Source organism: Saccopteryx bilineata, chromosome X (genome assembly GCF_036850765.1).
Source record: "Saccopteryx bilineata isolate mSacBil1 chromosome X, mSacBil1_pri_phased_curated, whole genome shotgun sequence".
NCBI lineage: Eukaryota > Metazoa > Chordata > Mammalia > Chiroptera > Emballonuridae > Saccopteryx > Saccopteryx bilineata.
In genome coordinates, this window is record NC_089502.1 from 109,705,442 (window position 1) to 109,721,950 (window position 16,509).

A 16,509-nucleotide genomic window follows, 5' to 3' on the forward strand; every position below is an offset into this window, starting at 1 on the left:
TTATAAATTGAGTGGGCTGGACCAAGTCATCGCAGATTGTGCTTGCCATTTTAAAATCCCTTGACAAAAAAAAAAAAAAAAAAAAAGAAAAAGAAAGGGTGGGCTGGGGGAGAAAAAACAAAAAGAAGAAAAAAAATCCCTTGACTTGCTTGTTTGTGCGCCTGTAATAGGCTGGGGCCTCCACCTTCAGTGTGTATTGTCATTGGAGTAGAGATGAAGAGAAAGTATCGGGATGTATGTGACACTGGGAATATGTGACATGCCAGCCCTACTTTGTAGGGACACTCGGCCATAGATATAAAGTCAGTGGTACAGGGTAGTTTTGGTTTGTTTGTTCATTTTGGCTTCTATTAGTGAGACTTTTGTAAAAAGTAATGGGGATTGAAGATATATAACTTCCCATATTCTTTATGTTAGGTTCAAAAATGTCAGCAATGGGAGACTGAGGTTTTCTAGAACCTGAAGCTTCCAGGAACTTCGTAGTCCGTAGTCCGGAGCACATTTTTTTTTTTTTTTGTATTTTTCTGAAGCTGGAAACGGGGCGAGACAGACAGACTCCCACATGCGCCCGACCGGGATCCACCCGGCACGCCCACCAGGGGGCGATGCTCTGCCCCTCCGGGGCGTTGCTCTGCCATGACCAGAGCCACTCGAGCACCTGGGGCAGAGGCCAAGGAGCCATCCCCGGCGTCCGGGCCATCTTTGCTCCAATGGAGCCTCGGCTGCGGGAGGGGAAGAGAGAGACAGAGAGGAAGGGGGGGGGTAGAAGCAGATGGGCGCTTCTCCTATGTGCCCTGGCCGGGAATCGAACCTGGGTCCCCCGCACGCCAGGCCGACGCTCTACCGCTGAGCCAACCGGCCAGGGCCGGAGCACATTTTAATTACTGTAAAGTGACCAATGGCGGAGCCTTACTCAGCATGTCAACCTGGTAGAAGAAGGAGGGCATCCAGGTCCTACGAGGTGCTGGCCCCATCTCTTCTTTTCCGACTGCGATGGAGTGAACGCATCCTCCAGAAAAGGTGTTCACATCCCAACCCCCCGGGGGTGAGACCTGAGTTCAAAATAGGGTCTTTGCAGATGTCATCAAGGTGATATGGACCCCATAGGAGAGGAGGCCCTAATGCATCATGGCTTGTGTTCTTATAAGAAGAGGAGAAACACATGGAGGGAGAAGGCCATGTGACAACGGAGGCAGGGACAAGTGATGTAGCCATGAGCCAAGCAACGCCAGGGATTGCCAGGCACCAGCAGAGGCTGGAAGAGACAAGGGAGGATCATCCCCAAAGCCTTGAAGGAAGTGTGGCCCAGCCGACTCCTTGATTTCAGACTTCTGGCCTCCAGAACTGTGACAGGATGGATGTTTGCTGTTTGAACTCCGCCAGTTTGTGAAACTTTGCTACAGTAGCCCCGGGACACTCCTATGTGGGCCTTCCCCAGATTACCAGTATGTGCCCTCGGTCCCAGGGTGTCATTGTGTGGTGAAGATGGTGCCGGCTTTGTGGGAGGATGGGTGTTGTAGTGTTTCCTTGCCTCAAGCCATTTGGCTAAGTACCAGTTTTGTCCCATGTCATATTTGATAGTGTGAATCAGTGGAAAACAGAATCCACAGACGCAAATTAATGATTCTTTTGGGGGGGGCATAATATCTCTCCAGAAGGTGCTATCTTGATATGGTGTTTGGCACAATCTAGACTTACTTAGCTGTATGGTTCAAGAAGGACTTACACATCAATGAAGAAGCAAGGGCTCTTCGTTACTTGTTTGCAGTTTTTAGCTATTTGTCTTTTTGCCTTTTTCAGAAATATAGATTCTGGTGGTTAGGAGGGAACTGAGAAGCAATTTGTCTCCTTTCTTGGCACCTTCCCTGGAAAATGTATCCTCTGGCACTACCAAGTCTAAGAGGGTGGTGGCCAGAGTGGAGAAATAGAAATATGAGAAAATGAGATGCTGGGAGTCTTGGTGCCGTCTCTGCAGTTGTCATTGGGAAGTCTCAGGCTGGAGTTGACTTTGTGGCTCTGCTGGTAAAGTGGAGGGGGTGGGCCACAGACCACAGATGTCCTTGCACAGGTGTTCAGACACCTAGTAATTAAAGAATGAATGAGGGAGTGACCCATGGAGCAAGTGAATGAGTGAAACAACAGGCCTTTTTTTCCATGGATTTCGGTTGAAGAGAAAGTCTCTGGGACACTGGGCGGGGGGGGCGGGGGGGGATAAAATGGTACAGGTGTGTCTGACTGGCGCAGTGGATAGAGCGTTAACCTGGGATGCTAAAGTCCCAGGTTTGAAACCCTCGAGGTCACCACCTTGAATGCGGGTTCATCAGCTTGAGTGTTGGATCATTGGCTTGACTACAGTATCATTGACATGATCCCATGGTCACTGGCTTGAGCCCTAAGGTCGCTGGCTTGGAGTTCAAGGTCACTGGCTTGAGCAAGGGGTCACTGGCTCGGCTGGAGCCCCACGGTCAAGGCACATATGAGAAGCAATCAATGAACAACTAAGGTGTCACAACTATGAGTTATACTTCTCATATCTCTCCCTTCCTCTTTCTCTCACTCCCTAAAAATAAAATAAAATAAAATAAAATAAAATAAAATAAAATAAAATAAAAATAGTATAGGCACTGTGGTATACAATTTGGCAGTTCCTCAAAAAGTAAACATAGTGTTGCCATGATCCAGCAATTCCAGCTCCGGGTATATTCCCAAACAGATTGAAAGCAGAGACTCAAACAGATATTTGTACACCCGTGTTCATAGCAGTAGTACTCACAGCAGCCAAAAAGTGGAAGCAGCCCAAGTGTCCATTGATGGGTGAACAGATAAACAAAACGTGTTTTATCCATGCCGTAGAGTGTAATTCAGTCTTAAAAAGGAAGGAAATTCTGATACATATCCCTACATTGATGAACCTCGAGGATATTATGCTGAATGAGATAAACCAGTCACAAAAGTATGAGTATGGTTTCATTCCGTGAGGTTTCTGGAGGAGTGAAACTCATAGAGACAGAAAGGGAGAGGGTGGGTGCCAGGGGCTGGGGAGGGGGGTGGGAAGTTAGTGTCTAATGGGGACAATCTCAGTTTGGGAAGACGAAAAGTTCTGAAGATGGGTGGGGGCGCTGCAATGTGAATGTGCCTAATGCCACTGAACTCGTTAAAACGGTTAACATGGTCACTTTTTTTTTTTTCTGAAGCTGGAAACGGGGAGAGACAGTCAGACAGACTCCTGCATGCGCCGGACCGGGATCCACCCAGCACGCCCACCAGGGGGCAACGCTCTGCCCACCAGGGGGCGATGCTCTGCCCCTCCGGGGCGTTGCTCTGTCAGGACCAGAGCCACTCTAGCGCCTGGGGCAGAGGTCAAGGAGCCATCCCCAGCACCCGGGCTGGGCCATCTCTGCTCCAATGGAGCCTTGGCTGCGGGAGGGGAAGAGAGAGACAGAGAGGAAGGAGGGGGAGGGTGGAGAAGCAAATGGGCACTTCTCCTATGTGCCCTGGCCGGGAATCGAACCCAGGTCCCCCGCACGCCAGGCCGACGCTCTACCGCTGAGCCAACCGGCCAGGGCCAACATGGTCACTTTTATATTATGTATATTTTAAAATAAAACGAAGAGGGGGTCTACCTGTGTGTCAAGATGCTGGTGTTGGGTCATTGTGATCATCTCTAGTCCCCCCACCCCCACCATCCTCTGAGGACACACCAGGGTAGACATTTAGGAGAGGCCCTTCCAGGTCAAGACAGTTACAGGATCACCGTGCAAACCTCTGCCAGGAACACCCCTGACCCCACAGGATGGGGGAACCCCTTCCATAAGGATTAGAAAGGCGGTCGTGCACTCAGGGGAACTGTGTCACTGCCAGGACTTGACCCGGCTGGGCGAAGCAGATGAAGACACTTTTCTTTTGTTCTAGATGAGAAATCACCAAACAATAAATCACACACATTATCCAGAACAGGATTGTAGGAGCCTTTCATTTTTTTTTTATACACAGAAATTTTGGTCTAGTCTTTAATTGGGAAATTCAACTACAGACTTTAAATTATTATGCATCTGTGGTCTTCCTCATTAAGATATTTTTTGTTTATCTTTATAACAAGCAGATAAAAATGTAAAACATATTTAATAACTGAACACAGTTGACCAAGCCATTCCATATAATATAATGTTTTATAGAGAGGGGCCCCCTGATGGGACAGGTCCCTCGGCCTGAAGATGACAGAAACCAGAGCAACAATCCGAGGTCATGGCCCCCCATTTTGAACCACACACCCCACAAAAAAGGCAACCTAGGGACTAAACAGTCGACACGTACAGTAGGCAACTTTGTACAGCAGCAGCGAGGGTTTTAAATATAGATGGACCATTTGTTCTATCAATGTGTCTACGACAGTGAAAAGAAGCCCATGAGTGTAGCATTATGGAGCTTATCTTCTTCAGGTTGAACATTTCCAATTTTATTTCTTGTTTAAGAACACACAGACCCTCAACAAATTGAGTTGCCCTTTTTGTTGTGGTTGTTTAAACAAGGACATAGGGAACAATTTACAAATGGGTAACATTCTCAATGTGCCCTTTGGAAAAAAAGGGATGGCTTTAAGTTATCTGTAGCTGGCATTTTAAGTGGGATTTTCTTTTCTAACCGAAATTCCTTTGCCCGAGATTTGACTACTCCTGCTCAGGGGTGACGTGGCACTCATGTTACAGTGGAGCCCAATCATGTTTTGGCTGCCAGCATGGGTGCCCACAGATGCAGATGGAGGTAAGACAAGACCCCACTGGTGGGCACTGGATGGAGTGGGGCGTGACGGGCGGACCAGCCTTGCCACCAGTCCAGCTGCTGCCCAACTGCTGAGTGTGCCCATCTGCACCTGCGGTTTCCATCCTGACCCTCTGTCCCTCAGTTCCCAGCTGTCCCCCAGTGGCTCAACCCCAGGCTCAAGTGACAGGCACACAGAGAAGCTGTCGTTGGACCCCAACTGCCTCTCTGAAAAACATTGAGACATGAATTCAGATGGTAAAAGAACCTTTGCTTTTTCTACATTTCTCTCCCTGGCTAGGGTGCATTCGGGGAAACTGAGGCTTGGCACACTGGGTGCCTACAATGCAAGGAGAGGATCCCGAGGGAACCATCTGGGGAGCCCAGGCCCAGCTCTCCCCACCTGCAGACCAGGTGTTCAGCCGATGTGATGAAGCTGACCTCCTCAGCCTTCCAGACTCATGAAAGAGAGCCACAGGTGGAGTTAGAGCGATAGCCACGAGGTGCCACGGCTCCCAGCAGTCGTCTGCAGACACAACTCCATGCTATCATGGGTCATGGTTGTCTCTGAACAAGAAGACTGGGCTCGGAAGAGCGCTTTGGCGGGCTGTGACCAAGAACTTTTCCCAGTTGCTTCACGGGTGCCTCAGTGCCAGCGTCTTGGCATTTGTCAAAGCAAAGAGTGGGAGTCCAGCTGGAGGCACCCAGAGGGCTGTTGTCTGCACCGCGGCCGGGTCAGCTCCTCTTGGGTTTTGATGGTACCTCTTTCTTCACTGCTTTCTGTCTGACTTTTGTCACTGTCACTACCCCTTCTTTTCAGGTCCCCCATGGGGTCAGAGGCAGAAAGGAGCAGAGTTTCATGCTCTTGAAGTTGGATCTTGGACAAAGAAAGCCCACCAGCCAGAATTCAGCACTTGGAATTGGAGTTGAAGCCAAAGGAAGCTTAAAGCAAAACTTCCCCTTCTACCTCCTGGAAGGGGTCATTCTCATTGATACTTTGGTATTTTCCTTTTAAATAAAAATTCCATCAAAAAGGTTTTTTCCCCTCTATAGGCAGGGGTCTCAAAGTGCAAATGTTCCCATTGTAACTGCTTCCACCTTAACCTTCCCCTTCCCTCCCCTGACCTTCTACTGGGAATCTCAATGGTGACGTTGCCAGGAATGGTGACAGGAGGAGGGACGACAGAAGGGAAGAGAAGAGGAGCCTGGAGCAGGGCAAACAACAACAAAAAAAATGCTCTTGCAGTCTAGTTCCCTGGAAAAAAAAATTGGCACAATAAATAATGAAATTTCAAAATAAAAACACCTAATAAGAGGAATGGAAATATGCCGGTAAATAGTTCCTTATTCCTTAAATATGAATCTGGTCATATATGTACGTATATGTCTATACGCACACACGCGCACACACATAGGGACTGCACGAATGTCCTGGGTGCTTGGCGGTTTGGGCACGTTCGCAGGCAGCTCCCTCAGGTGGGCTGTCTGGGTAGGGGCGTCCTTCCCACCTGCAAAGCAGTGCTTGCCTGTTTTCCTTTTCTGTGAATCTGTTGATCCAAGTGCTCTCCACTGGATGCAATAAAGTTCCCAATAAACCAAACCCAAACCAACCCCCTGCCCCACTGCACAGCCCAAATGACAAACATCTAGTGGCATTGTAGTGTTCATTTAAAAATAAGCTTCGATAGAAAAAAAGAGGGGAACACAGCTCTTTTTGTCCTCTAGTTTTTCCTTCCTCCTCCTCTATCTTCTCAGTCCCAGGTAAGAAGCCTTAAATGGATTGGCTTCTTGCAAGTGCTGTGTGAGCAATGTCTTCAGCGCCCTGGCTGTGCCCTCTTTGCAGGCTGTACGTCTGCCTGGGTGACCGTGTGTGCAGGGGTGCGCGTGCTGAGAGCAGTTATGCTTAGAGGGATGTCTCCATGCTGTGGAGCGGACTCCCGGGTCTGGAAGAAAACACTGACGAGGTAGCTGACTTGGTGCCATGCGTGGTCAGGTAGATGCCGCTGTCTATGGCGTTGTTGTTCTGGTTGGGGGATGGGTCTGGGAGGGCCCTCAGGCGCTCCTCGTTCTCGTCCACGTCGGTGTCATCTATGAGCGGAATATTGTGGGTGTAGTCATTGATCAGAAATTCAGGCGTTGCCATGAAGTTATGGATGGAAGTCTTGGATTCCGGTTTCTCCAGGCCTTCATAGAGCGAGCTACGGAATGCTTTCACCACTCGGATCTGAAGCAAGATGTGGAGGGACAGGGGCCCGAGGTGGGAGCATGGAGGGAAGGAGGGAGCGAGGAAGGAGGGAAAGAGAGAAGAAAAGAAAGGAGACAATCAATGGCAGACTGGTGCCAGCAAGTTCCACCCACATCAATGGCAGGGGGTTGCTGTGTGACAGATGTCATCCATTGGAATGGAGCAATTGTGGTGGCTATGCCTGGCTGTGGTAAGGGTTTCAGTTTGGGTCTCAGTCTTGTCAACTGATCCACATGTGGTACAAGTGGCAGTGGCTTTCTCTAGACTGGCCTGGGCAGATATTCTGGAACTCAAGAGTGACAGAAACATTGGACTCTTGGCTGCTACCTCCCCTTTCCCTGCCCTGGGGGAGGACTGGCTTAGCTAATCTAGGGGTCTCTCCCACATCTGAATTCTAATTTGGTAGAACAGAAAGATGATCTGAAAGAGGGAGAATGCTGGATAGTGGTCTCTCTGTTTTCTCTTACCAGAAAATCTGAAGAATTTCCTGGTAAGAGAAAGTCCCTAGCCTATGGTTACACTGCCAACCTTTCTTGGGTCTCCCTCTAGGGACCTCTTTTCGGCCTTCCCAGATCTCCTGGCCACAGCCAGCACCTGCCATGCCTAGACTCAACTGGCCATCAGTCTCTATGCTAAGTTCAGCAGCCATTTCTGTGTATCTATCGTATTTGATCCCTCAGGCACACTCAACCCAGCAGACTGTCCCTCTTTCTGGAAACTTCTGGCTTCCCTGACATTGGCCATGCCTGGCTCCCCTCCTACCTCACTGGCTACTCTGGCCCCATCTCTTCCACTGTTCCTTCCTCTGTCTCAGGGTGCCCCAGAGCCCTGGCCTGGCCCTGGACCTCCTCTTCTCTGTCTACACCTGCGGTCCCCTGCCAGCCCTGGACATGGCTCTGGGACTCATCTGGTTATAACCCAGGACTGTGGTCCAGGCCCTTCCACAGAGCTCCAGGCTCGAGAGCTTTCCCGTTCTCCATCTGGAGGCATCCAAGACAGAAAATGGCCCCACTTTTTATTTGCTTCGACTAAGCCTGTCTCGCCCAGATGCCCTGATCAGCTGTGGCAGTTCCTTGTGTCTCTTTACAACCCCCTGGCCTGCGGCTGGGCACATCTCATTGGGTCATCATTTCTCTTAGAAGACCCTTCCATCCATGCATCTCCTACCACCAGAAGCTCTTTGCAATCTGGCACTACATGCCCTTCCAGCCTTTCTCATGCTGTGCTCTTCTCCTCTTCAGTCTCCAAGACAACCTCTTTCAGTCCTTCCAATCAGGCCTTTCTACGCCTTATTCCCTGGCCACCCCACTACCATTTGCTCTGCAGATCTCAGATCAGCATAACTCCCCGCAGGGAAGAGCTTCACACAATGCCCTGCTCCCAGGCCATGGCAACCCTCTGACCCCTGCCCCTCCTGCAGGACCCTGCTCCCACCCTTAGCCACGCCCCCATCTCTCTGACCCCTCCCTTCCTTGGTGCTCCACTTTACATGTGTGCTCAAGTCTCATCAGGTTTACAAGTCACAGAGTTGCTGCCTCTCTTTGCTTACTTCCTGGCCCCCCAGCCTGGGCTCCCTCTTGCTTTTAGAAGCCAGAGTCAATAAGAAGGCCTTTGCTGGGCCCCACTCGAGCTAGCTGGCCTTGTGCTGAGATGGAGAAGCCAGCCCCTCCTTCTGTGAGTGGGTGAACACATCAGTTCCAAAGTCATTCTAGGTCCAAGGTTCTAGGATCTGGTTTTCTTGGTTTAGATAAAGTGTTGGCAAACTGTGGCCCAAGGGCTAATTCTGACCCTCAGTCTAGTTTTGTAAATAAAGTTTTATTGGCACACAGCCACGCCCTTCATTTATTCATTGTCTGTAACTGTGTTTGCGATCCAAGGCGAGAGTTGTATTGTTGGGACAGAGACCTGGCCAGCAAAGCTCTTTTTAGGAGAAGTCTGCCGCCTCCTCATTTAGACAATGAATCGCATTGTTGACAATAAGTCCCTTTTAACTCTAGCAGCTGGACCCTCAGTGTTGCTCCACTAAACACAGGGCTCCTCGATCACTTTAAACCAGGCAAACCTCACAGTCTTTCAAGTGCAAAACAGTGAGCCAAAGAGCTCCATAAGATTGGAATTTTCTACCTCCATATATTAAATCCGGTTAGGACTTTCTCTGAATTAGGTGAAATCACATCTTCCAGACTCAGACGGCCATCTATTTACACTTAGTTCCCGAATTCTCCCAGATTAACTTTGGAGATAGGGGTAACACAGAAATTGAGCATTGTTTGACATTTTTAATAAAAAGAAACAGAATATACTTTTTCTAGCCATTGCAGATCTTCATTATTTGGGCCGTTTCTGGTACCAGAATTTGGGGGGAGCCACCATCGTGGCTATGTGGTGGTGGTGGAGTACCTATTCTAGCTGTTGGCCACACTCCTGAAGTCACAGAAATGAGAGCAAGCTGCAAGCTGTTGCCTTTGACCCCGGGGGCCTTTTGTGGTGGTTTTGCCAGCAATGATCCGGTGACTCTGGCTACACCCTTCCCTTTGCTAAGCTGGTCCCCTCACTCGGACCTGGCACAGAGCAGCCACTCAATCACCAACTGGGGATGCCACGGCTGTCTGCTCAAACATTCTGCTGGCTGGGGCTTTCAGTTGGCTTTGTGCCATCCTGAGAGTCTGACCTTCAGGCTTCGTTCCCCTGTATTCTAATCTTGGGCTATTAACAAAGGGGTTGCCATTTGTCTTATGATGGGGGGTTTTCAGGCCACTCAATGCTGAAAGACATAATCAATCCCTGAGACATTGGCTTGGTGAGAAGCGGCAAACATGTTTAAGAGACAGCTGCCCTGGCAGCCCAAGCTTGCACAGAGGGTACAGAGACATTCCCATGGTGGAGGTGAGCGAGTGCCAGCGAGGGCTGAGTGGAACCAGTCCCTTTCCCCCACACGTGACCTGTACTGTCTGCAGGTCTGGGATGGTCCCAGGGGCTCAGGTAGGGTCCTCAGGTCACCTCTCCATTTCTACCAGTCCTAAAGGGACCTCACCACCCTCAAGGCTGTCTGTCAGTGATGCCTGCAGCCCACAGACCACCTTGATGCTAAATATACCCTCTGTACCACCTTCAACTGTGTCTGCAGCCAGGGCCCACCCCTTCCCGGCATGCTAGATTATGTGCCTGCTGCTCCTTCACCTCTCCTCAGATGCTAAGGGGCTGGCCCCTGCTGGCCCTGACCCTCTCCCAGTCTCCCCTTCCCAGTGCAGGGCTCCAGCTGCACCTCAGAGGCACCTGCACACTTGTCCCCAGTGCCATACATCAGTGCGTCTGTCTTGTGGCCCTTAGTTCCCAATGTCTTCATGGTGGAACCCTCCCTGCCTCTGTTGCTGCTGCCATGTCTTCCAGGGCCCTGGAGGCCCCTTAGGATCCACAGCCCTTGGGCAGAGATCCCACCTTCTTGGTCCCTCTATCTTTTACAAGCTCCTACCTGTGTGGCAGACATTCTTGGGGTCCCTTCTCTCTGACTATTGAGTCATACCTTTTCCTCCTCTACCTTGCCAGTGGGGACTCCAAACATCTCAGCAGGATAATTTAGAGAGAGACATAAGCAGCACTTTCCAAGGCTCTGGCCATTTAGCTCAGTGGTAGAGCATCGACCCAGCATGTGAAAGTCCCGGGTTCGATTCCCAGTTAGGGCACACAGGAGAAGTAACCATCTGCTTCTCCCTCCCCTCTTCCTCCACCTTATCTCTCTTTCTCTCTCTTCCCCTCCCACAGCCATGGCTCGATTGATTCGAGCATGTTGTCCTCGGGTGCTGAGGATTGCTCTGTGGAGCCCCCCACTTCAGGCACTAAAAATAGCTTGGTTGTGAGCATCGGCCCCAGGGGCATTGCCAGGTGAATCTCAGTTAGGGCACATGTGAGAGAATATCTATTTCCCCTATTTTCACTTAAATTAAAAAAAAAAAAGAATCACTTTCCAGTAAAGAAGTCTTAGGGTTATGGCTGAGGCATCTGGGAAAGCTGAGGAAGATCAAGTTGGAGTGGGACTGGGAAGCTCCCTTAGAGTTTCCTGTCTCACCCTCATCTGAGGCCTGATGTCCCCCCATGATCCTGATTCCTTCTTTATTGCCTGGGTGCTCACCCTGGCCCCTGCACCCATTTGAAGATGCTGCCCGAGCCATCTCCCTCTTTCTTGTTTAGGTTACTCATTTGTCCTATCTTGAAAGAGACTCTCTCTTGGTGCCAAAGTCTCCTATTGGTGACAGCCTGGAGAGAGTCGTTGGTACTCACGACCCTCATTTTATTTCACCCTGTTCTCTCCTGCCCCCAATCCCTGGGAACCTCCCCGCTGGGCACTCAGTGCTCCCCACACCACACCCCTGCTTCCCAGCCAGACTGGGGTCTCTAGGTCCTCCTCCTTCCTCTCCGTAGCCTCTCACATCCAAGGGCCCCAGGCCTTTTCTCTTTTTCATCTGCGTTCATGCATTTCCTAGGTGCTACTGTCTGCCATGGCCTTATATCAGCTCCCTGGTAACCACTCTCACATCTCTACCTCCAGACTCAGAGCTCTGCTTGCCTTTTCCACTCTACCCCCTGCCCCCACGCCTCCTCCTTGGTCTTCCTGCTGTTGCCTAGACCTCTACAGTCTATTCTCTGAGTGGCAGCCTGAGCAATCCTTTCAAACAGAAGCCAGAGCATGCTCTACCCTCCGCTGGTCTGAACCCTGCAATAGCTGTTTCACTCAAAGGAAAACCTGAAGTCCCGACAGGGTCTGCCTCAGGCCATTCTCTCCACCTTCTGCCTTTGTTCTCTCTGGCCGAGGCCTCCTGTCTCTTCCTCACGGATGCCCGCCCGGCATAACCCCTGCCTCAGGGCCTTTGCACTGGGACTTCCCTCCGCCAGAAGGCTCTTCCTCTGTGAGCCTCATGGCTCCCTCTCACCTCCTTCCTTGCTTAGAGTTGCAACCCACCTGTCTCCCTCAGCACCCCTGCACCCCTTCTGCTTCACTTGCTCCCCAACATGGCTCACCTTTAAACATCTCACACATCCCATTATTCTCTCCTGTCTCCTCTCTCTGGGACACGAGGTCCCTGAGGGCAGGGGTCTGTCTGGTTCACTGACGTACTCAACACCTAGCACGGCACTTGCATCCCGCAGGGGCTCAGCGGGCAGGTGCTGACAGCAGGGGGCCTGGCATGTGTCTGCCATGATGGCTTCACCAGGCCGGTGGCTCTCTACTCACTAACTAGCTAGCCTGAGCTACCCCCACCCCTGGCCACGACACCTGCCCTGTCCCCAGCCTAGGCTGTCCTTCTGTCGGATCATCCCATGCTGGCCCTTTCTCATTTGAAACTCAGTTCACATAGCCAGCCTCTTAGAGGCTGTCCCTGACAACCTTTATCTCAAATAGTGCTCCTAACATTTCTTTGCTCTGCTTTCTTCTCTTTGGAGGCTTGTGACCATCTGCGCTTGATGTAAACTAGCTTCTCTGCTTGTATTTGCTGGCTGCCCCGTGCCTCTGCATGTAAGCCCTGGCCAGCCTTCACCTGAACTGTAAGCTCTGTTAGTGGGGACAGTGAGTGACACTCTGGACTCACAGGACCACCCCAGGCACACCGAGCTGAAGCAAAAAGGATGCTTATGTCAGACTCTGCAAGTGACCCTACTACTGCTAGATGGTCGGGGCTCAAGCAGAAGGGGTGACGGTCACGTTTTTGTTTTGACTTCACTGACTTGAGTTTGCAATGAAGGTGGTGGTGGGGATGGAGAAGGGAGGCAAGCCAAGGACTGAGGGAACACCTACCCCATTAAAGGAATGCAAAAATGGAACAAAAGGAAAAGAAGAGAAGAGAAAAATAAAAGCAAAGGCTCCTGAACAATGATGACGACAATAACAACGGAAACTGGGCCTGACACCTTCTGGCCTCCTCCCACCCCGTGCTGTCAGAAGAGCAGGCTTGGCGGGGTGTCGCCATGCTCTCTGCCTCACTGTGAGGCTCACAGAATTCTTCTGACTCCTACTCTCCCGTCCGCTCTTCCCTGAAAGCCCCCACACACTCAACAAACACGCCTGTCTCTGTACCAACCACTCATCCAGAACCTTCTGCAGGAAGAAGGGACCCATCACTTCCCCTGGCATCTGGGCTTTGGATTTAGAGAAAATTCTGGATACAGCAGCCAGGGAGAGCTATGGGAACTGTTTGCCGGGAACTGAGGACTTCCCAGATCCCAAACATTCCTGTAAGTGAGGGTGAACCATTATTTTGAAAGCAACACAAAGAGCTGGGGGTGATGTGCCCCCGACTGAAGGGGCAGCAAGGGGAAGGCTCCCTTTCTTTGCCACGGGATTAGAAAATCTGAAAATGCAATCTCCAGAGCTGGCCCTTTCACTGAGGGATTGAGTCTAAACCAAATTAGAGACACAGCATTGTGAATGTTGGCAAGCCAAACACTAATGCTGGTGAGTTTTGTGCAAGTTGCCTCCTATCTTGTGTGTAAGCATGTGGCCCCGGACCGGGAGAGCCAGACTCATGCTACTAATGTAAACAGGACATTGCGTTGAGCTGACCCAGGCATGGCGAGTCCCGGGCTTTTCAGAGGGTTTGTCCTGTCTCTCATCCTGAGCACGCCCAGCGGCAAGGCTTCAGATAAGCCTCGTGAGCTCCCTGGGCCCTGGCTCCCAGCCTTGGGAATCAGCCTTGAAATGCCTGCTGGGAGGGCTCAGAGTAGTGGTTCCGGGATCTGGCCTAGGCTGTGGGCTGCCATGTGCTCTCAGAATTGCCTGGAAGGCCCTTCCCTGTGGTTGCAGGAAGGCTCGGAAAGGGCCGGGCTGATTCTGTCCCTCGTATGGAGACAGTGTGGACAATGTGAGATAGCCGAGAAAGAAATGCGAAAACATTATTCCCAGAAACCCAAGAGGGGAGACTTGGCTCTAAATCCATGAACTTCCTAGGAAAGGAGCAAACGAGACCGCCTCTTCCTCTGTGGGCCTGCCTCGCTGACGGGAGCTGCTGCTCTGTGTGTGCTGAGTGTGCTCTTTCTGGGCTCCGGGAGGGTGTGTCTAAGGAAACCGTGGGGGGCTCACCTGGCCTGGCTTTGCACAGTTGGACAGGTTATAAAAGCCAATTAAAATAAAGCGACGGCCGTGATCTGGTTCCTGCGTGGTTAATCAGAACTAAGCAGCCCGGGGAAGCCCTCCTGGCCACGTCTTACCACCCCTGTCACTTTTTCCAGGTTGGGTCAGAAGCCCTCTCATGAGCCACTGTCACAGTAAACGTTTGAGTATAGAGGCCCAGCATTGCTTCAGGAAGGGTCGGGCCAGGCTCAGCTGCCTGTTGGAATGGAGGGCCATTGGGGCAGGTTGGCAGGGAACAGGCTTTAGATGTGTGGCTGGGAGGGGCTGGGTGTGCCTGTGTGGGCCGGCTCGCACCCGGAGGCAGCTCTCCAGTGCCCTGGACTTGCTGCTCATCTCTGGCCACATCTTGGGGTTTCTGCCACTCAGCTGGGGAATGTGATTGGGGCAAGAATGAGAGGTGGGGCGGGCTGACATACTAAGGCAGGATAAGATGTTGTCCCCTCTTGGTTTTGAAAAGACTGAAAATGGTTATTAAAGAATGCTTTTTCCTGAGCTACTCATATGGGCCAGCCTCAAGGCCACAGCTGAGGCTCTCATGAAATGAGGTGGTGGCCATGAAGGGGAATAATACACTCTGAGCTGAGAATGAAATAGCCATGATGGGGGAGGGGGAGGGCGCACCAGGCCAGGCAGGGTAGAGAAGTGGCTGTGCGTGTGGGGAGGAGGCAGTCAAGGCCATCCTGGAGCTCGGAGGTGATTGTGCAGCACCGTGGGAGCAGGGACCGTGTTGGGACTCCTGAGTCCTGAAAGGACGAAGGTACATGTGTATACACAGGTGTGGGTTGTCTGGGGCATCAGAGGTTGGCTATAAAGGTGGGCAGGTATGGATGAGGACACGCTGAGTCTCAAAAATTCACAGCCTCTCTGGCTTCCCCTGGCCACCCCTCTGGGGAGTGCTTCTCTCCCTCTGGTTCCAAGGACATTCTCCAGACACTTCCTGCATTGGTACTATGTGCTCGGGCCTGCACTGGTGAGAGAGGTCATGTATCATTCTGACCTTCAGGCCCCCTGTCCACGCCCTGCACTGGGCCTTCCGTCTGGAGAGCCTGAAATTGTCACTGGAAGTGGTGCGGGCCCAGGGTGGTGGAGAGACTTGCCCCAGCACGTGGGATAAGTGCAGACTGGCTGGGAGGTGGGCAAGAACGGCAGGAAACTTTGCACAAGAGTCGGGGTTTTTCTTTAGGAAACCTTGTGACCTGTGGTCACTGCACCTCCTACAATGCTGCCTTTTAGCTAGGCTGGGAGCTTGGTCATGGACGGTAACCTGCCTTCCTTCTAGCAAGTTCCAAGAGAGGGTGAGGATCTGGGGCTAGCTCCCACTCTCCTAGGCCTTTCCTAGGAGGAGTGCTGGGTTTGGTGATTTCTGGAGTCCTCGCAGCTTGGACTGGGGGCTGGTTCAGAGTCCCAAACCAATCTGCCACACAGTGATGATGGCAGGAAGCAGTTTGGGCCAGCGACTTCCAGAAGCAGGTGTGTTCCCTGGTGTTGCCTGGTCCTCCAAACAGCATCTTTCTCCACAGTGGGCTCCTTTCTGAGGTGCTGCCACTTAACTGGGCTGAGCCTGCTAGGCCCACCCTTGTAAGTCAGGGCATCGGGCCCTTTGCTGTCACATCAACGCCCTCCTCAGACAGAAGCTGCTCAGCTCTGCCTTGGGCCCCGCCCCCTGCTCCTTGTCCAGCAGCACGTGGTGTGGAAGGGACAGTGGCCCTCTGGCCAAGTGCCAGAGGTCCCCCTGGAGTGGCTCCTGACCAGTGGGAGTGGTGGCACTGCTGGGCTCCTGGAAGTGGGAAGGAAGGGGGCGTGTGGGGGGGACAGGGGGCTGCAGAAAGAAGGAAGGTACTAAGAACAAGGGATGACAGAGAAAGAGAAGCTGTCCCCAGGGAGAAAGCCAGAGGAATTCAGAGGGAACCAAGAGCCAGCCAGCTTCACTAGGAGCACGGACGGGAGGCCTGGGCTGGCTCGGGAGCGGCAAAAGGCCAGAGCTACGGAGTAAGCCTGAGGGGCATGTGGTGTGGGCTCATGTCAACAGACAGGCAGGAGGGCAGACAGCAAGCGCAGAGAGATGGCAAAGGAAGAAGCAGGCAGAGTCAAGGGGGAGGAAGGGACAGGAGCAGGTCAGGGTGTGCTGCTCACACAGGCCCGTTCCCCCCTCGTCCCCTTATCCCCAGGAAGGAAGGTGCTTCTGCCCAGCCAGGGCCGAGCTGAGATGCTCCTAGGAGGATGTGCACTGTTCCTGTCCTTAGCTGACTGTGGCCGAGACTCTGAAGACCTCTCTGGGTGCAGTGCTGGGATGGTCTTTCTGGGACAAGGCCAGAACTTTCTAGTTCACCTGGGATGTCTGTCGGCCAGTAGTTGTGGCCCAGGTGGGTGGCCCAGTGAGTGT

General features: G+C 52.0%; 1 protein-coding gene across 8 annotated transcripts in view; it reads right to left on the reverse strand.

Moving 5' to 3' along the window:
• Nucleotides 1-3,993: 3,993 nt before the first annotated feature.
• ATP2B3 (ATPase plasma membrane Ca2+ transporting 3) overlaps nucleotides 3,994-16,509 on the reverse strand; it is a 75,089-nt gene continuing 62,573 nt past the window's right edge. For 6 of the 8 annotated variants that reach the window (XM_066250395.1, XM_066250393.1, XM_066250394.1 and 3 more), the window contains one exon: nucleotides 3,994-6,982. In XM_066250395.1, coding sequence (XP_066106492.1) covers nucleotides 6,662-6,982 — 321 coding nt within the window. In that variant the 3' untranslated portion in view covers nucleotides 3,994-6,661. The remainder of the gene's footprint in view (nucleotides 6,983-16,509) is intronic. The other 2 variants (XM_066250398.1, XM_066250396.1) reach the window with 1 other exon arrangement.